We start from the raw sequence: 20,977 nt of genomic DNA on the forward strand, positions 1-20,977 counted from the left end.
ACAAGGAACCGTGTTTACTCACATTTGAAAACCCCCGCGTCGCTGATCTCCGTGATGTTTGATGACGTATCCTCTCGCGTGGTCTCCTGGGATAGAAGAGTATCCATCGGTCGAGCACTCAAAAATCTGGGCAAAACCAGTAAGCCATTCGGGAACTTCTCGCCTACTCTTTTATGAATACTGATGTTTCGAACGTACTGCTTCTTTCCCGTACTGTTTTCGCCTACTATATAGTAGGATAGTAGGCATATTCGAACGCACTATCGTCCGAATCTCGCGATAATTAGTACGTCACCCAGGTAGTTCTCGCCTACTCTTTTATGATTCGAACATACTTTTCGCTCGCCTACTCTTTTTCCCCTACTATATAGTAGAGAAGTATGCGATTCCGAACGCAGCCTCTGTGTTTCAGAGTTGGCAACCCTGTGATTAATTACCGGGGCTCCGCCCTAAAGACGTCCAGATTGCCGGTGAGAGCTAAATCAACCTGTTCTGAATTATTAAGAGCGTATAAATAACGCTGGCATCAGTGCAGTTGATCTGGAGTTAAGCTGTAGAGCAGCTGAACAGCGTGAATCTTAACAGAAGTGCTGCAGGGTTTTTGAAAGAGATCTTGATTTCTGTCTAGTCTTGGATGATTGCTCTTCATGGCTGTGAGGGAGTTTTGTGTTTGGAAAGGGCTCATTTTAGCCCTTTTTCTCTTTGCTGTTGATGGACACAAAAGACCGTAAGTACCAGTGGCTTTGAAGTGAACAGAAGCAGTCTAATGTTTATGCTGATATAGTTTTAAAGATGGCAAAATTAAAACCTTTAAAGCTTTAACCATGTTAAAAGTTAATTGATCAGGTTGTATTTTGTGGCCATCTAGTGGTCAAATGGTGAATGGTCTTCATTGACTTCATTAACACTTGGTTTTATATACACTTCATTGTTACTTTTGTAATTCATACATTATGTTCATACGTAAGTCATTGTTTATAGATAGCTGGAGTTTTTTTTATTTTAACCATGGCTGACCATTGTTGTCAATTCTGTGGGTGTTTCCCCCTGCAGTAAAAGGTTTGTTTCACCCAGACAACCAACACCACGTACTTAAAGTGGACATTATGTCCCTTTTCACAAGATGTAATATAAATCTATGGTGTCCCCAGAATGTATCTATGGGACTTCATCTCAAAGTAGCCCCCAGATCATTTATTACAGCTTGTCAAATTTGGGTGTGTGCAGAAATGTACTATCGGAAAGAACTGTACTATCATGTTTAACTTACACAAGGTGACAGTTCCCTGAGGTCTTTTTAAGACTTTTTTTTTTTTTGTCAAATAGTGTTCAGTGCTCCTCTGTGCAGCCAACGACACATGCTTTGCTTCAACTTTTGCCTGGTTACACTGTTGTTGCTTGCAAACCAAATGGTGGAAACGTGCAGATTAAGGGCCGGTATTATAAGATCCATTTTCTACATCAGAAGGGGAGTGATATCTGATGGGCTTATTTTTTGACATGCTTGCAGAGAAAGGCTTACCAAAACAGTTACTGGGTTGTCACTTTTCATATTTTCTGGGTTGGTAGAGGCACCAGGGACCTTATTATAGAATTTAAATACAGAAATAGTCAGATTTTCATGATGTCGCCTTAATTTCGAAGCTCCAACATACAATCTAGAGCTGCACGATTAATCGTTCAGAGATTGTGATCTTGATTCAAACACCCACATGGCCCTTATTCCTAAATGACAAAGATTTGTTTATTAAACCTTTGACAATCAAACAGAATATTCAAATCTGTGTTGGCGCTGCTGAGCCAGAGAGGAGTGTTCATGTATGAAAACGTCACTTCAAATAATGATTGTTTTGATTGTACGCCTCTAGTCTATTTTTTCTAGAATTATTCATTCTAGTCGCCTCTGGGCTATTTTTGATGCACAGACCTTGCAAACCTGTGGTTTAATTTAGCTAATTTCTGTGGATGTTCAACCAACATGTAAATGTTCTGACCTGATTCCATTGTGACCCTGAACCTAAACTTCATGATGTTTACCCAGGTTATTCATGGTGACGTTCCCTTCAGTGATTGAAACTGGATCTAATGCCAAATTGTGTGCAAGTCTTCTGAAACCCCAAGAGAGTGTGACAATGACAGTTTCTCTGCTTGATGGTGAAAATGGGATGACTCAACTTGTGCAGCAGGTTTCTTCAAAGCCATTTCACCGCTGCTTTTGTTTCCAGGTCTGTCATTAGATGCAAGTTGTTTTGGTTTTTGTCGTCTGGTTTTCTTAACTGGGTTTCTCTACAGGCTCCTCGAGTAGATGGAGAATCTGTGCAGACGCTGAAGGTAGAAGTTCAAGGGAAGGTCTTCAGAGCGACTGAAGAGAGGAAAGTCATGTTCAGACGTTACCTGCCTTTGACCTTCATCCAAACAGACAAACCAATCTACAATCCAGGACAAACGGGTGAGCTGTGAATTAACCTTGGTTGAGTATTCGAGGTGTAGAAGACCATTAAGCTACAAGTCTGATTGTCTTCAAGTGCATTTTGCAATTAATGTGAGCGTTTTCTCTTTGCAGTGAATTTCAGAGTCGTCACCATGGATGGCAAGTTTTTGCCTCTTGATCAGATGGTAAGGCCTGACCATGAACAAATTGCAGGTTATTTTTACATGTAATGTTTTACAATATCCTTTTCTTCAGTGACTGCTGCATCAGTGTTTTGTTCTTTTTAAATGCTTAACATTCCTGTCTTTGTGTCTTTCAGTACAATCTGGTGGTGGTGGAGGTGAGAATTTGCTCCGGTGCAAGTCTTTGAATGGAGCCAATGCTATTTTATTTTGCAGTTGCTGTGTTCGCAGTATTTCTCTGAGCTGTTGATTGTTTTAATAGGACAATAATAATAACCGGATTGGTCAGTGGACAAACATTTCCTCAACGGGGTGGATATTGCAGCTTTCTCACAAGTTAAACCCAGAGGCTCAGATTGGGATGTACACACTAAAGGCTTTTATTGGCGACCAAATTATCTCCCACGTTTTTGAGGTGAAAAAATACGGTGAGTTGTTTTGAACTCTGCGTGTATATAATGTACAACGACAGATCTGAGGTCTTTCATTTAAAGCATTCGTTTCTGGTTTAGTTTTGCCCAGGTTTGACGTGACCGTAAACCAACCACAGAAGTACAGCATTGCAGATGTGGGACTGAAAGTTGAGGCTTGTGCCAAGTGAGTGACACTTATTTTCTTGTCTTGTGGTTGGTCAGTTCTTGATCTTGTGATGTTTCCCAGATACACATATGGCCAACCTGTACCTGGCCAAGCCTTGGTGGAAGTGTGCCGTGATCCACTTCCATATGTTGTGGTTCCTGAGTTGACCCGTTGGTGCCTGAATCAAACCGCAAAGGTGTGACTCCTGCCTTTCAGTGGATTATTTCTTCTGCTTGTACTCTACTAAATTTGACTCTTTGTTCTTCTACCAGATGAATGCCACAGGCTGTGTCTCCCTTACTGTCGATACATCAGTGTTTTTTAAAAACGAATTTGAAAATTATATGCAAGACACTTTTCTTGTAAATGTGATGGTCACTGAGGAGGGAACAGGTGAGCTGTTGGCTGATCTGAACCAATGGTATGTGTATGGAGGAAGTTAACTTGTTTATTCAGTGTTTGTTTCTTTTTTCCCAGATGTATTGATGTCAAAATCTGTAACTGTGTCCATTTCGTTTGAAGTTGGCAAGGTCACGTTTGTGGACCTACCGGGTTATTTTAAACCTGGATCAACAATTAAAGGAAAGGCAAGTAAAAGTTCATCCATCCTTCCCATTGGTTCCCTTTCCTAACCTTGATTCCCAACAGATATCAGTGTCTCGTGTCTTTGATGGGACTCCAATCGCGAACAAAGCGGTTTATCTCCTGGATGGTAACAGCTGGCCCAACAAACTGCTGCAGAATCTGACCACAAACCAGAACGGACTGGCCTCGTTCTCCCTTTGTACTGCTAGTCTTCCTAAAGCCGCTCTGAATCTGGTGGTACGATTTGCTCTTTTCTATTTTGTGAAATATAGACTATATATTCTCACACTCGCAAGAAACCCATTCCATTTGTTGTTCCCCAGGCAAGTGCGACTCCAGCGGCTGTTCATAGCTCCAAATCTCCATACTTCACTACAGATACAAGGGTTGTTCAGCTTCTCCAACCAGATTCTTCCAGCAACCCATCTAGTGAACTGACTATAGTGAAGCTCGAGCAGCCGCTCAAATTTGATGCTGCGTATCCAGTGACCGTGAAGTATTCTTTTGTTGGAGAGGCTGGAGACTACAGCACTGACATTATCTATATAGTGAGTGAACATCAGAGGGATTTTTATTTTAGAAACATTGCTCTTGCCTGTTTTATGCACCCGTTTGTCTTGTCAGGTCTTGTCCAGAGGATTGATCGTCCTCCATGGATTTCAGACGGTCAGAGCGAGGGCTTCTAATACCGTCACAAGCGGCTCTGTGTCGTTCCAGCTGTCTGTCAGTGTGGATATGGCTCCAGCAGTGCAGATTCTGGCCTACTGCGTTCTGCCCAGTGAGAATGTTGTTGTTGGTAGTGCGTCGTTTGACACGGAAATGGGTTTCCAAAACCAGGTATGATGTGCACTAGCATCTTTTGGCTTCAAGAGGGTAATTGTGACTTGTCCTAAAGCGTGTTGGTCCTTGTTCCAGGTGTCTCTACAGTTCTCTCCTGCTACGGCCGTTCCTGCTGAGGTAAACGTTCTGACCGTCTCTGCTCAAGCAGGATCTCTGTGTGGCATCAGTGCTGTAGATCAGAGCATCCGGATCATGGAGCCAGGAAGACGTATGAGTGCTAAAATGGTATCCATGTGCATTTGATCTAAATTTGTATTGGTTGTAGCGATTCTTAGCTCAAATAAGGGGAATTTTAACAAACTGGTCAGAATATGATCCGTGAATCTACTACAGTTTATTATCCTTAACGGGAACATTTCGCCAACGTGTCTGTATGGACAATTCAAATCAATTATCCATCCAGCAAACTGACCATATGATCTTTTATCAAATCGCAAAAGGCTATCCTTTTATAGACTTTCTAGAGCCTGTTCTTCTTGGCCATGAAAAACAGCTCTCTCATTCTATAAAATAAAATACTCTTTAAAAGTATCAGCAATTGTAAAGCGTGTAGCTTTCGATCATACATTAAAGGGACTTCAATATGAGCACAACCAGAATCAATAAATGAGTATATATGGTTTTAATAAAGAAAATACTACGTATATCGGTGACTAAGATTACACGGAATAAAATGTATATACAATGAAAGTCAGAGTGATAGAAAGAGGGAGAAGGAGGGGTTACAGAATGGCAAAATACCTGGACCAAACCTTTGACAGACAACAAGAATCAAAACACCTTAAGCAGGGCTAAACAATCGTAGGCGCATATAAATCTGAATAGAAATAAGATGCTTACAAATACAGCTCTTGTTGTATTGAAAGCGTGCCTGTGTGTCCTGAGGTCATGCGCGTTCTCTCGGAGTCCGATCAGAAGTGTGCGTTCCAAGAGATGTGGTCCGTGTTGCAGGTAAAGTTACAACATGATTGAGGCTAAGTTCATTTCACTTGTCGGTGGAAATGAACAAAGGAGAATCCGAAAAATGGAAAATAAAAAACTTGAAGAAACAAACAAAAGAAACGAGAAGGCTTGGAGAGTTCGTTGAAGAGGATCACAAAGGGAAGAAGAGCGGAAGAGTATACTTGAAGAGTCCTATGAAGAAGCTGGTCAACTTTAAAGAGAGTTTGGAGTTTCCGCCCTCAGGGGTGAGCTGGCCAATCGACTTGGAGTTCTGTGAGCGGGAAAACTTTTCTTTGTCTTGTCAACGGATCTCATTTGCATAATTTACGATGGGTGTTAAAAGATGCATGTCCTAAGCAGAAAGCTGTTGCACATAGAATAATAAATTTTACTGTATTCTCCTGTACGTGACCACCTCAGTTCGGTCGAGGGGATCACAGCGGTATCAAATAAGGCATACACGCATAATGGGAATACAAAGATATATCTAAATGCATAATTACAAGCACTTCTAGTTCATTTAATATTATAAAATCATGGTTATCTCAATATGACGTGGGCAAGCAGTCAAGCATAAAAACATATCGAATATATCTTGGTAAAGTCTTATGAGGAAATTAATGAAAGGTTCGTGTGTGTGCATCGTAGAAGGAGCTTTCTTGCGGCCACCTGGCATTCCTTTCTCCGCAGAAAGGAGGTGTCAAGAGATGCTGATCTCTCTGAGGCTCGGGCGTTCGAGTTTATGGCTGGTTTTTTTTTCTCTCGTATGCCACAAAGTGTCAGTGGGGCAATTAGGGCCCAGACTCTGTGGTGCCAGGCCGGAGTTATGGACCAGAGTCAGAGAGGTTAGAAGCATTTTTACATGTATAAAGTGAATGAGTCATCCTGACACAGCCCAGATACGCTACATAGTCTTGACTGACGTTCAGCTTTCGAATTTGAGTAATGCTCATGGACCAATTGGACAAACCTATGTTAATTATAGCAATTTTAGTGTCATTTTAACACCTATTAGGGGTGTAACAATATATCGCAATACAAAAATGCAACTGTGTAGTTTACCCCAAAATAAAAATAGTAAGAGAACTGAAGTTTTCAGAGTTTAGTGTCAGTACTAATTAAACTACTATATAATGTTGATTATAATGCAATGGTCCTGACAAAGCCACATGTCTCATGTTATCAAAAGTGGCCTACATTATTTTAACTATCTAGTCAATGCAAGCATTTTCAGCTTCAGAATCATGATTGTTTATTCTGTCGTCTCTGTCCTGTGCTTTGTGTGTAAATGAATAGACTTGGAGCTGGAAACCCAATGTAATACCAAATTTAGCATTTTAATCAACTTTTTTTTTGTTAACCTGTCTTGGAGTATCACAATATTGTATCATGAGTCCAGTTTTGTGATGTGTATTGAATCGTGACATGAGGGTATCTTTACACCCCTGCCTATTATGTGTCCATAACATGCCAAAAATTCATGTATTTGATTCCCGTAAACCAGCGACATGCCAAAACTGTTTTATGGTCCTAGGTGTTTGACTTGCTCCCGGTGCGATCACTGTCTGGTTACCCATACAGCGTTCAGGATGAACCAGAGTGTCTAGGTTTTCGACCTAGTCTAGCTTTTCATCTAGATCCTGCCTACGCTGGTCCTACAAATCAAGCCTACACAACCTTCCAGGTAGAAAACCATTCATGATATATAGTCACTGAATAATAGTCATCAAATTTAAATCTATCTTGTTTCGAACTTGTTACTATGACAGAGCCTGGGAATGAAGATCGCAACAAATCTTGCTGTACAAGCCCCTCCATGCCCACTGTATCCCAGTTTCCCAGAAAGTAGGTCTATGCAGATGGGCAGTTCTTTCCATAAACAATTCTGCATGACATGAACTTGCCCTTTCTTTGTGGATGGACATATTGTTTGGTGTTAATATTTCTATAATTGCAACGAGGGGCAGATATGAACCCTGTTTATTCCGCAGACACTAATACTGTTCTGAGTAAATGGGTGTAAAGTTGCTTTTCCTCTTTCAGTGAATTTGAATGGTCCTCTTGAAATGGCTCCTGGTGCTCCTCCTGAAGCACAAAGTGCTGGAGGCGACACTTCCTCTTTAGAAATGACCGTCAGGACTTACTTTCCAGAAACATGGTTCTGGCAGCTTGCTCAAGTGGGGTTAGTGAAGCATCTTGTTTTTATTCCTTCTAAAACCAGTTTCCCACCATTTTTACTTCTCCTGTTCCCCTTATTTCTCTCTTCTGTTGTCCTTCAGAGACACTGGATCCACACAAATTCCCCTTACTGTTCCTGACACCATCACCACATGGGAGACGGAGGCGTTCTGCCTGTCCTCAAAAGGTTTTGGTCTGGCTCGTCCTGCTCTGCTGACGGTCTTCCAGCCCTTCTTCCTGGAGCTCTCTCTGCCGTACTCCATTGTCCGTGGGGAGTCTTTTGAGCTGAAGGCCACAGTCTTCAGCTATCTGTCCAAGTGCATCATGGTAAACCATGGTTTCTTTTCCTGTATAAAATCGATGTGCATAGAAGGTCATGTGTCTTTCCTCCATGTGCTCTGTTTCATTGGCAGGTTAAAGTAACACCAGCTTCGTCCACGGCCTTCACTCTTAAACCATATACTGATCCATATTCATCCTGTCTTTGTGCCAATGGGAGAAAGACCTTCAAATGGGTTCTCTCAGCTTCTGTTCTCGGTCAGTTTTGGACTGCCTCTCTCTAAATTAGAAGTGTATATTAGGCGTGGCTCACTTCCTGTCTGTCACTGCAGGAGCCGTCAATGTGACTGTCAGTGCTTCAGCCGAAGCATCCCGGACTCGATGTGGCACTGAGGTTGTGACCGTGCCGACGAGAGGACGCATTGACGTAGTCACTCGCAGTCTTCTTGTCCTGGTAAATGTAAACCAGCCTTCTGGCGTTTGAACATGGAGCTCATGCTGCTTTACTAATTTTTTTATTTTTTTTTTATAGCCTGAAGGAGTTGAAAGGACAAACACCCAGAGTTGGTTGCTGTGTCCAAAGGGTTTGTTGCACTCAATGATTCCCCAATACATTCTCCCTGCACAGCCAAACTTTTGCCTAGCGCTCAGTATTTTTTTTTTTTTGTCTACAGGAAAAAGTCTTTCTGAAGACGTGACGCTGACATTTCCAAAAAATGTGGTTCAAGGGTCAGCCAGATGCTCCGTTTCAGTCCTTGGTAAAGCATTTCTTTGTGTAGAAACTGACAGGTGATTAGCAGAATATCTTTGTTTCTGATGTGTTTTATGCTTGACCTCTTGTAGGGGACATAATGGGTCGTGCACTGAAGAATCTGGATAGGTTACTACAGATGCCGTATGGCTGTGGAGAACAGAATATGATTGTTCTTGCTCCCATTATTTACATCCTGCTGTACCTGGAAGTCACGGGGCAACTCACTGCAGCCATCCGAGAGACCGCCACAGGATACCTTCAAAAAGGTATGGATGACTAAATTCACTTTAAATCTGTAGGAAACTAAATTCCAAGGAGGTTTAGTCCTTCTCTTCCCCTTGGAGTGTGCCAGACTGTCTAACTCCCTGACCATTTTGCATTGGCTTTTGGCCTTATCAGGATACCAAAGACAACTGAACTACAGACACAACGATGGTTCATACAGCACATTTGGTAATGACGAATCGAATACATGGTGAGTTTCACACTGTTCTACTGCGTATAATCTGTTGTGGCACCAGTGGTTAAGTTCAGTTTGACATCTTCTCCATGGCCAGGTTGACTGCCTTTGTCCTGAGGTCCTTTGGGCTAGCGAGGCAATTTACCTTCATTGATCCACAAGTCCTGCAGAGTGCAAAGGATTGGTTGATCAGCAAGCAAGGTTCAGACGGCTGTTTCATGCAGCAGGGAACTCTGCACCACAACGACATGAAGGTGCATTCCATATTTCTTTGCTCTACTCAATAGACTTGGCATGAGACCGTTCTTCTAAATGAAATGTGGTGGTGTTTTAGGGTGGAGTTGGTGACGGCGTGACCATGACTGGCTACATTGTGGCATCACTGCTCGAACTAGGCGTCCCCACCACGGTAAAATTACATCTCCAGTAGTTCTATGAGCTCCTTGCAGATGACTTTCATATATATAATGCATTTTTTTTTTCAGGATCCCATAATTACCAATGCTCTGTCATGCTTGAGGCCTTTTGTTGGGAACCTGGGAAACACTTATGCCACGGCTCTGCTGGCCTACACCTTCAGTCTGGCTGGAGAGACCACCACTCGATCGCAGCTTTTAACTTGCTTGAACAACCTTGCCATTTCTGATGGTGAGATTTAACAGCCTCTTGATGTTGGTTCATCAGGGTCTTTGTCATCAACCTTCTCCCCTCCATCTCATCCTAAGGCTCTAAGGTCCATTGGTCTCAGACAACATCTGGTGATACTCTGGCAGTGGAGATCAGCTCTTACGTTCTGCTAGCGGTACTCTCTGTCCAGCCTCTCACGTCAGCTAATCTGGTGTATGCTAACCGCATTGTCAACTGGCTAGTGGCCCAGCAGAATCCCTATGGGGGCTTTTCCTCCACCCAGGTGCCTCTGACTACCAAACATGAGCGCAATCATTTATGACGAGTTTTTAATCTGGTGCTTGTTTTTAGGACACTGTGGTGGCTCTTCATGCCCTGTCGGTGTACGCTGCTCAAGTGTTCAGCTTGGACAGCTCCAGCACCGTTACCGTACAGTCCTCAGTAGTAGGAGGAGACTCTTATAGCTTCAACGTGGATCGGGACAACAGGTTGCTGTATCAGGAGAAGCCGCTGAAGAACGTTCCTGGCAAATATAGTGTTAAAGCATCAGGATCCTCTTGTGTGTCTGTGCAGGTCTGTAGTTTCATCCCCCCCCCCCCTTTCTGTTTCTGTTATGGACATCCAAATGTTACTGTACTTTGTTTGCTCTGCGCTCATACTGTAGGTTGCTTGTTTCTACAACATCCCAACACCTGTTAAAACTGCCAAAACGCTGAGCGTCGAAGCGCAGGTGACCGGAGACTGTCAACTGCTTGGAGCCAATCTTATGTTGGGTTTCACGGTGAAGTAAGAGCAGCTTTGAATTTGTGTCCTGAAACAAGCTCATGTATATGACTCTTCCAAAAGGAAGCGGTCTTGATCCTTTTGACAATATCGCTTTATTTTTCCATCACCTCATTCAGATACAATGGTGTAAAAGCAAGCACTAACATGGTTCTAGTGGACATTAAGCTCCTGTCGGGCTTCACGGCAGATACGTCACTGGTTCGTATGGTTTAGAAAGTCCCAAGAGGCTTTAAGCTCCTTCAGATGTAATTGTCTGTAAACTAGTGTCTTATCCTCAGCTTGGTTCTTCACCCCAATCGTTTGCCCCGCTAGTGGAGCGGGTTGATGCTGAAGATGATCATGTCTTAGTGTATCTGAAAGAGGTGAGACTGTGTACACTGGGTGTATATATTCACTAACTGCCATCTTGAGTGCTGTGTATGTGCTGCTGTTCATCCTTTTTTCTTTCCTTTCTCGCAGGTTCCCAAAGGCGTTCCCATGAGTTACACTCTGCAGCTGAAACAGGTTCTTGCAGTGAAAAATCTCAAGCCAGCGGTCATCAACGTTTATGACTACTATCAAACAAGTATGCTTTCGTCCTAATCATGCTCTGGCTGAATTCACTGTTAAAAAGATCCAGTTTATTTTCTGTTCCCTTTCAGGTGATTCGTTTGAGACTACCTACACATGTCCCTGTCCATGATTTGATTCAGTACTGGCTGTAGGACACTTCACTAGAATAAAACTGCTTTTATACAATCAGTCCTTTTTGTCGCCTGTTTTTATCTGACATTTATTTGAAGCAGGAAGTTGCAGTGTTCATGTGTTTGTATTCATCCTTTGACTTAATCCTTGTAACATGACTGAAATGTAGTTAATTCAGGCAGTGGCGGTTATTAACTTGTTTGAGCTTGAACTTGACCTTTTCCAAAAACTAATCTGCAAAACCACTTTTTTTTATTGAATTTTAACCTTCCTTTTGCCCATTTAAAACTATTTTGCTTGCAATCATCCATTCATCAAGCACAGCTTGCAGATAAAGATATATATACTTTTACAACCATGGCTAGAAGCTAATTTTAAATGTAGGTGTTCAATTAGAATAATACCAGTGAAGCCAGTTTTACTATTTAAAAAAAAAGCGCAATAAACAAACAATACTGGAATGTATAGTTGAGTTATTCAATGAGCCTCTCAGTGAAGCAGTTTTATGTGAATTAACACACTTATTTTATAGAATATTTGGTCTTCATGTTATCCTAGTTTAGTTAAATTTAGTTTCTAATTTAAAACTGGGAATTCTTGCTTTCTCCCAAAAAGAATTCTCAAAGTATAACTCATCTTTATTAAGTAGCATGGGTCCTATACCTAAAACTAATAACTTTTCTTTATAAAATTCCTCACCTAAATTACTTTGGTCTAAAATTTGTACAAAATGAGCTACAAGTTCCCTGCAACTTAACATCCAAATGATTATTTTTAGAAGTTATTTCTGGTGTTATGCAAAATGTTATATTAATTTTCCATTCAAAATGTATGTTAGTCAGAATTATTGTGCATGCAGCAGTGCTTGATCAATGTGAAGTTTATCAGTGAAATGGAAATGTTTGCTTGACATTCTAACATTTACAGATTGTTGTAATGCTAGACTTCCAGGACTGGTTAAATGACTTGACTTTATATTTATAAGAATATTCTGTCATCACCAGTAGCTCTTGGATAAATTAAAGTACCAGTGGTACTTCACACAATGCAAGGTCCTGGTTCCAGGCTGAGCACTAGAGGATGACACGGGAGTGGATTTTCACTCCTGTCCCGTCCCACTCCCATAGAAAGAAATCTTGTCCCGTCCCACTCCCAGACCAAAGTTTAAAAAATAATCCCATCCCATCCCGCTCCTGGTAAATTGACTCCCACTCCCATCCCGCTCCTGTTTAAACTGACTCCCGCTCCTGTACCGCTCCCATATACGGCAATTTTCGCTTGATGAACGAAGCGATGCTTGGCTGATTTTTTTCTCGAATTTGCCTTGCAAGTGTGCTTCTTCAGACCGCTCGTCCCTGAATCACTTGCGTACTTGACTAAGACTAAGCATGTCTTACAAGCAGCGTACATTGTGCTATCACCGTCACATTCTACTCTCATAAACTTAATTAATATTTCAGACTTTCCGACCAGTTCTGTGAACTTAATAGACATGTCATTACTTCTGACTTTGCGCTGTAAATCATTTTTTGCCACATCGACTTCTCCGCGGCTGTTAGCTCCCTCCATCAACGCTCTTTGAAATCCGGCGGTGGCCGTGACAAAAAGCACTGATGGCTTCTGGGACGGCTGGGTCGTGTAGGTATTTTTTAATTGCGTTACATTGTAGGCGTATTAAAAGGAAACTACAAAATGGTGCATTTTACTTTTTTCTTTTTTTGTCGTCTTTGCTATTGGTTGATTCCCGCTCCCGTCTGCTCCCGTTAACCATTTATCCTGTACCGTCCAAATCCCGTGATTAATAGCAAAGATGACTCCCATCCTGCAGGAATCCCACAGGAATCCCGTGACCCGTGGGATTCCCGAAAAAATGTCAGCCTCTAATTCAAAGTGCTTTACATAGAAGAAATTAAAGTAATCAACAGAAATCAGAATAATTAAAACAGTTTAGAATAAAAGATAACATGCAGAATAATTAAAACAGTTTAGAATAAAAAAATAAAATACAGTACGAGCAGTCGGACGAACAGTGGTACAGTGCTCATTGAAGTGGTTTCAGTCCTTTTTTAAATGATTTCTCAGAGATCTTTGATGCCAGAAATATTAGACTTTATTCACAAACAAAGCCGAGCGCCCTCTGCAGAAAAGCACTCCAGTCCAGTGGCTGGCTTCTCAATATCTTCATCCTTTCCAAAAATGGTAATACTTTCTATAGATATTTTGAGAAATACTTTTGTACCATGTGACATACTGAAATAGCACTCTCTGTCGTCTCAGCTTTCTGGCAGGCTTCCAAAGTCAATCATAAAGTCACACATACACACACAGAGGAAATAATAGTGTCCTAATATATAGATAAATTAATTATTTTCTAACTAATAAAATCTTCAACATTCCCCTCTCTGGGGCTTACCGAAGCCCCACTTTCCTTTTCCTTTTCCAGAGTGTAGTCACCCATTCACCTTTCCAATGACTGGATTATGCCACCACACTCCGGAGGAGCATAAGAGCCAAACATCTCTCTCCATACATTTTTCTTTCTTTCAGTTATTTTGCTTTTCTTTCTATGGAAAAAGTAAAAGATTCTCTGCTCCCTAGTCAAACAAAAATTAAACATTGCTATAAGCGTGAGCGTGTACTTTGTTCAGCCTTGCCTGTGGTTTTCACAGTTATGTAAAATACATCAAACATCAAACCATGCAATATACTACTGAAGTTTTTCTTGTAGCGTAGACTTTCTCTTCGACCCAGACACTTTGCGCATCGTAGAGGGTCACCACTGGGGAGAGGGCAGGCTAGTACATACACCCAGGGTCTGGCTCATCAATCATCTTTTTCGTCCTCAAATGAGGTACTTGAAACATTGTCCAGTGCTTGTAAAATCCAATTTGTGTCTTGATAGCATATACCTTGGCTGTCCTCTAAAGTTATTTTTAACCAATTAAGCGCTTGTCTATTTTGCCATGTCATTTTACTTGTTGCCTCTAACTGTTCTCCTAATGCAGATAATGCATCATCGGTGTAATTAATAAATCTCTGCTGATTATAGTAAATGTAATTAATCCATTCGACATTTTTGTTTTGCGTGATCCATATGAATATTGATTCAAACCCTGATTTAATTTCATCTCTTGCTTTATACTCATTAGCTATACCCCTAGGTTGACCTATTGAATCTAATTTATATTAAGATCTGGTTGATAAGCTCTCTTACTTCTGTTCTTGTCTTCTTTTACATGTTGTTCTGGTTCCCACTGTGCAATAGTAATTTCTTGAATTAGTCTTACTCTAGCACATATTCCTTTCCATTTTACTGGCAGGGAAGCTCGAAGCCGTCCTTTTCCACAGGCCCAAAAGAAATCTGCTACTACCATTGTTTGATCTTCATACAGATCTATTGATGGTAATGCTATAGTTTGGTTTTGCATTCTTTTTCTGGGCTAATTTTTTCTCCTTTCCTTGTTCCTAGCGCTAGAAGTTCTGGAGCTCTTACCGGTATGTTTGACTTATAAGCATTTGTTTTATCTAGGTTCCATACAGTATCGCACTTTCCTTTGAATTTTCCTACATTATGAGTTCCTGTAGACTTATTAAAGCACTCATATTCTTGGCTGTAGTCTATGCTGTACCATTTTGGGATTTCTACTTTTCCTTTTTCTATTTTAATATTTGCATTTACATCCCAATATTGACACCAGGTTCCCCAATGTGGTCTCTTTAATTGTTCATGAAATGCGGAGTTTCCTGCAAGAGCTAAGCACTCAGCTGAGCAGTAAGGTCTAAAAAAAATCATCTGTATGACAAAAGGGTCTATTAAACACAGCACATTTTACGTAGTCATGTGGATTTGGAACTACTATCACCTTATTTAAGGGGGATTTGGAGCACATTAAGCAATTGCTCACACCTATTTCTTTTGCTGTGTACGTTGCCCATTTATACCAATCATTATTTTGCGCTGTTTCCCATAAAATATCTTCTTCACTATCTCCCTCAATATTTCCCTCTTCAACATCTCTACGTTGTTTTGATAGCTTTGGCTCTTCAATCTCAATTCTTGTTCTGTTGAGGTTATTGTTGAGGTGCCACTAGGTCTATTCGAGGGCTGAGAAGTCAATTGTAGGGAAGTCTGGGTCGTGTTGTCTACAGTTTGAACTTGAAAGGAGGCTTGGGTGCTGATGCTTATAGCTTGAGCTTGCAGTATCAAACACAGTGAGCATGTGAGGATCATTATCAGGAACATTATCGGACTCATTACTTTCCGTTTGTTGATTTTCTCTGCTTTGCTCAACAACTTGTTGTTCTGAGCTTTCAATATTCTGCACCCTTTCGTCCTGTTTCTCCGTTTCACGTGCTGTATCTTCTCTTTCCTGTCTTTGTCTTGGAACTTTTGTGCAGTGGTTTAGATGATACCAGGCTGTCTTTCCTTCCACCTGGACTGCTGTTGGAGTAGCTATCACTACTTTGTAGGGCCCCTCTCTCCTAGGCTCGTTCCACTTTCTCCTGAACACCCTCAGATACACTTGATCACCTGGAACCACTGGACAAGGTGTCTCTGTCTCCTCACTGGGCTGCTTTTTCGATTCCTGTAAATATATAGCTTTATGTATTGCAGTTAGTTTTTTCATATAGGATCTTAATTCCATTTGCAATTGCTCCAATGACGGTCCTTTATAGGGACCTCTGCAATACGGCACAGGCATGGGTCGACCCGTAAGCATTTCATGCGGTGTTAGATGTGTAATTCTATTGGTTTGCATGCGATAACTCATTAGTGCAAGTGGTAACGCATCAACCCAATTAAGTTTAGTACTTTCACATATTTTGTTAATTTTGGCCTTGAGAATACCATTAGATTTCTCAACTATCCCTTGCGATTGCGGCCTATAAATGCAACCTAATCTCTGTTTTATTCGCAATTGTTGTAGAACTTGTTTTACAGTCTTTTGAATAAATGCCGACCCATTATCAGAACTTATTTCTGATGGTATTCCAAATCTAGGAATTACTTCTCTTGTCAAAAATTTAATCACTGTTCCTGACCCCTCATCTGCTGATGGTACCGCCTCTACCCATCTACTAAATCTATCTATTATCACAAGCATGTACCTTTTGCCTTGTACTCGCTTTATCATATCCACAAAATCCATTACCAAGTGTTTGAATGGTCCTTCTGGGACTGGTATGTGGCCTATTGGTGTCGCTGTTCCTTTCCTAACATTATATTTGGCACAAATTTCACATGTGGACAGAAAATTGTCAACCATTGCATACAAATATGGGGACCAATATCCCTGGTTTTTAATTTTTCTAATTACTTCCCCTCTCGCGCAGTGATCAAATCCGTGCGCATCTGCAATGAGAATATTTAAAAACGCTGTTGGTGCAACAATTTGTCCTTCATGTGAACGCCAAATGTTTTGTTAATCTTTTTCGGCCCCTCTCTGATACCACATAGTGTTCATAAGGGCCTGTTAGTTATTGGATTTCAATAAGTTCTTGTAAGTCTATAAACTTTCTATCGAGCACTACTTGATATAATTTTAACTAATCAATTGCATATTGAATCAAATCGTATTCTTAATTTAAATCTAATATTTGTTAATATCCAATGTTAATACTTGCTTCAATTTCAACTGTAGCCTTAAATTAATTTTGTATACCCTTGTATTGACAAATTTCATCTGAGTATAAGATTTATTTTAAAAGTTATTTTTAGATCTAATTTTTCCTTCATGACTTGTCTTAATTCCCACTATGCTATATCAATTTCTTAAATTAATTGTTAACATTATTTTAGTTTCTTTTCTTTTTTTTCATTATCATTGTTTTCTATGTTGCTTTAATATATTTTTCTGTTTATATTTTTCCCACATGTTAAATTTTAAATACAGCTGTATTGGCAAAATAATTGATTTGCCTTAGTGTCTCTTCAGACACCATCTCTCACTCATTCACACTCAGTGTCTCTCTCACACACACTGGCCAGCATACACTCTTGCAGGTTGTGCTCTAAATGTGGCATCCTATAATTTTAGCCACAAGGGCTGATCAGGTCAACACAACTATGTCAAACACTACTGAGAAGTGTCAATGATCATAAGGTTTAGTTTAACACCATTGTTATAATCCTTTTTTTTCATTTTTTTTTTTTACAAATTCTAATAGACTAAGTATTTTAGAATAATAAGCCTGCCAATTGTAATTTTTCAAAACATTTTGTCATTTGTTTTTCTGATTTTTCCTATTCTTTTTTGTTTTTTGCTCATGAGCTGCTTTATGAAATAAATTGGAGATCTCTGCATAATCTTGGATCCATGGCCAACAACATTTCCAACTCATTATCCCAGTTTTGACAGCATTTTTTGCGATTTCATAATTTTGGACTTTTGGAGTAATTTTTTCTCCAATCTATATCTCTAAAAACTTACCAAAACAAAATGGAGTGACCAGTATCATTGTTTTGCAAAGAATAATAATAATCTTTGACATTTTGTGTCTATCTTTTTCTTTGCTACAGGATAATTTTTCTCATGCTTTTAGCCCTATAGTTGTTTAATGTAATAGCCCTCACTATAACAAATCCAGCCTCAGTTGGAACTATTTAGTGAGTTGAGCACCCACTTGTCTCTTTCAGTGTATTCTTTCTTTTTTATAGGGCTGGACTTGAACCTATACTGAAAAAGCAGAGAGGGTTAGTTTAGCAGAGAATATAAAGAATTGCTTATGAGACCAGTGAATAATCAGAATGAATAAAGTTAATCTAATAATTAACTAAATTTGAAGCAGTCTCTATAGAGCGATCATTGAAGTTGCCACACCTGTGTTTGCCCGTAAGGGAAGGATGCCGGTCGGTTTTACTGTTTTTAGATTATCAGTCTGTTGAAGCTTCATGGCTGTCGCTCTGCATGTGTCGTAAGGCTAGCTGTCACTCAAAGGCTTTGTGTAAACTGGAATATAGGCTCTGTTGTTTCTCTGCCGGGCTTTGATAGATTTTGCCACAGGTTTGCATCTCAGGATTTTCCTCTTGTCCTCAGGAAAAAGTCTCCAGTGAAATAGTGAAAGTTTCACCTTTTCCAGCATTAAATCAGTCTTTCTCCATGCTGAGTTTTCCAGAAAGTGGTCATCTTCAGAAGGGGAGCTGAACACCCCTCACCCTCTCTTCTTCTACTCTCTGCAGTCGTCTTTGACCTTTCACCTCTTCCATTCGACACTGGATCCATCTGAAACTTGAACACTCAGAGAGCTGCATAGATCAAATTAATCTTTATAAATATTTGTTCCTGAGCTATTAGCTTTTTTTCTTTTTCTTTCTAAATTCCACTTTTTAACCATCTTTTTCCTAGTTCTTTTATACTATATAATAATCACTGGTTGACAACAGCAGTTCTCCCATTCTGTTTTTAGTAAAGCAAGTTCTTCGTTGCAGGAAAAAGCAAGCTATCTCTTCTTTGCAATATCATCAAAAATCTAACTTTTGATTTTCTGAGTATAATACAATTAAATAATTTTCCCTATCATAAAATCAGACATCAATCTTTTTCCTATATTTGCATGCTGTGCTCAAAATAACTCACATGGTGAATACAATTTTGCTCAGCCATTTCCAACTATTCCCATTTACTACAGTGCTAAGATTGCTGTAAATTATTTATGACTGTTTGTCACTCAATCTTGTTCACTTTTAGCACACTGCACAAATTATTTTTTCCTTAGCACAAACTTAATTATCTACAATGGAATCATTTTTTTTTCTCACTTTGTCTTCAGGGATAATGAGAAACAAATTTTAGACGTCTTCAGATATAAGATATAATATATTAAGCACGTGCATTCTTATTTATTTATCCATTAATATATAACACTATATCAGTCCATTTATTAATTAATGGGGACAATTTTTATTCATTCACTCTTTGTTCCCGAGGCTTATTACTTTATCCTCAGGACTCATCATGCACTCCTTATCTCTTCTCCAGTGAACAATTTCACCTCACCACCATACAGTCTGTGACAGTCAGCAAGGGATCAAAGTTCACAAGGAGCAGAGCTTATTTTTAACCACTGACATCCAGAGCTCCACACACATTCACACACACACAAGCTCTTCTTTACTCACTCCCTGTCAGTTTTACTAAATTATTTTATAAGCAATACATTAAAGATTCACTTCAGTAACACTTTTAACTCCCCTATTCCATAGGATTTAGCTTAACCCGAGCAGTCCCTCGCTATTCGAGGCGGTAAACTGTTAAGCTAAACATAACTTCCCCGAGCAGACTTTTGTTAAATCTTTAACAAAACGGTAACCGGAAGTTAACCATCTGTGCGCATGCTATACTTAAAGTAAACACAGATAAACCACTGATATTCAATACCAGCAAATACAAATCCTTGCGTACGACAAACCCTTCGCGCTAAATCAGCAGTACCAGTAGTTCAAACAATCCACACAGGATTATTTAAGCACTGGCAAAGACTATTGGGAGCTCCCCCGCGCTATTACAATTTACCTGATATCCTCAAAGCCTTCATCACACTGCATGCAATCATTTCTAGAATCAGAGATCCCCTTTCAAATTTTTCTTAGTTCTTTGAATTTAAAGAAGCTTTTTTTTTTTTAAATGTCTCACCGCAACGAGCAACTGTCCGGGCGAACCGCACAAACTTAAGCAAAAATTGGTTACCTTGTGGCCACTTTAGTTTGTGCCGTTCGTCCAGCGAAGCCCGCCACAGTTCACCATCAGCTCCTGAAAGAGTCCTGCCGGGGTCGCCATTTGAAGTGGTTTCAGTCCTTTTTTAAATGATTTCTCAGAGATCTTTGATGCCAGAAATATTAGACTTTATTCACAAACAAAGCCGAGCGCCCTCTGCAGAAAAGCACTCCAGTCCAGTGGCTGGCTTCTCAATATCTTCATCCTTTCCAAAAATGGTAATACTTTCTATAGATATTTAGAGAAATACTTTTGTACCATGTGACATACTGAAATAGCACTCTCTGTCGTCTCAGCTTTCTGGCAGGCTTCCAAAGTCAATCATAAAGTCACACATACACACACAGAGGAAATAATAGTGTCCTAATATATAGCTAAATTACTTATTTTCTAACTAATAAAATCTTCAACATCATTCAGTAAATGCACAGCTAAACAGATGTGTTTTGAGTCTGGATGTGAATGTGACTGTAGGAACACATCTGATCTCTTCTGGAAGTTGTTCCAGCATAATAGCTAAAAGCAGACTCGCCATGTGTAACGGGGCCTTTAGCCCGTCATGTAGGGGAATATGGATTATGACTGCTCTGGAAGTTTGGACAACGAAAGGATCTTGGTCCCCGCTCCCCAAACGTTTTTAGCCTCGTTACACGCTAATGTGTGTATGTGGTTTCTTACTTTATTGTTTGGAAAATCTAAAGACCGACAAGGGTAGGCTTCAGGTATAATAATGTCACCCGGCGGCTTCCTGAAGAAAAATTGCATATATTAAAACACAGTGTGTTATGCTCCTTCCTCCCCAGATCTGATAAAGTAAGTGAGACTACCCCCACTCCCTAGCAGCTCTCAATGAAAATGTACATAAGCACAACAACAATTAAAACTAGGGATGCAACGATACCGCTTTTTCAAAACCGATCCGATCCCAAAATTCTG

The 20,977-nt window shown here is 40.2% G+C and overlaps 1 protein-coding gene across 1 annotated transcript; it reads left to right on the plus strand.

Annotated features, from left to right (window-relative positions):
- Positions 1-535: 535 nt before the first annotated feature.
- Positions 536-11,384, plus strand: LOC143730874 (pregnancy zone protein-like). Its single transcript, XM_077221451.1, has 34 exons — positions 536-727; positions 2,042-2,225; positions 2,293-2,449; positions 2,564-2,616; positions 2,751-2,771; positions 2,876-3,041; positions 3,126-3,210; positions 3,274-3,388; positions 3,465-3,585; positions 3,670-3,779; positions 3,841-4,014; positions 4,101-4,325; positions 4,402-4,614; positions 4,693-4,842; positions 7,094-7,243; positions 7,329-7,404; positions 7,603-7,741; positions 7,839-8,064; positions 8,151-8,274; positions 8,349-8,470; positions 8,549-8,600; positions 8,691-8,774; positions 8,860-9,036; positions 9,170-9,245; positions 9,328-9,484; positions 9,565-9,639; positions 9,716-9,878; positions 9,956-10,140; positions 10,209-10,430; positions 10,522-10,643; positions 10,760-10,841; positions 10,922-11,005; positions 11,103-11,208; positions 11,285-11,384. Exons 1-34 carry the CDS (start codon positions 648-650, stop codon positions 11,323-11,325), a joined length of 4,317 nt encoding a protein of 1,438 aa, XP_077077566.1. The 5' UTR covers positions 536-647; the 3' UTR covers positions 11,326-11,384.
- Positions 11,385-20,977: the final 9,593 nt, after the last annotated feature.

This window comes from Siphateles boraxobius, unplaced genomic scaffold (genome assembly GCF_051911475.1).
Source record: "Siphateles boraxobius isolate OS27281-9 unplaced genomic scaffold, OSU_SipBor_1 83, whole genome shotgun sequence".
Taxonomy (NCBI): Eukaryota; Metazoa; Chordata; class Actinopteri; order Cypriniformes; family Leuciscidae; genus Siphateles; species Siphateles boraxobius.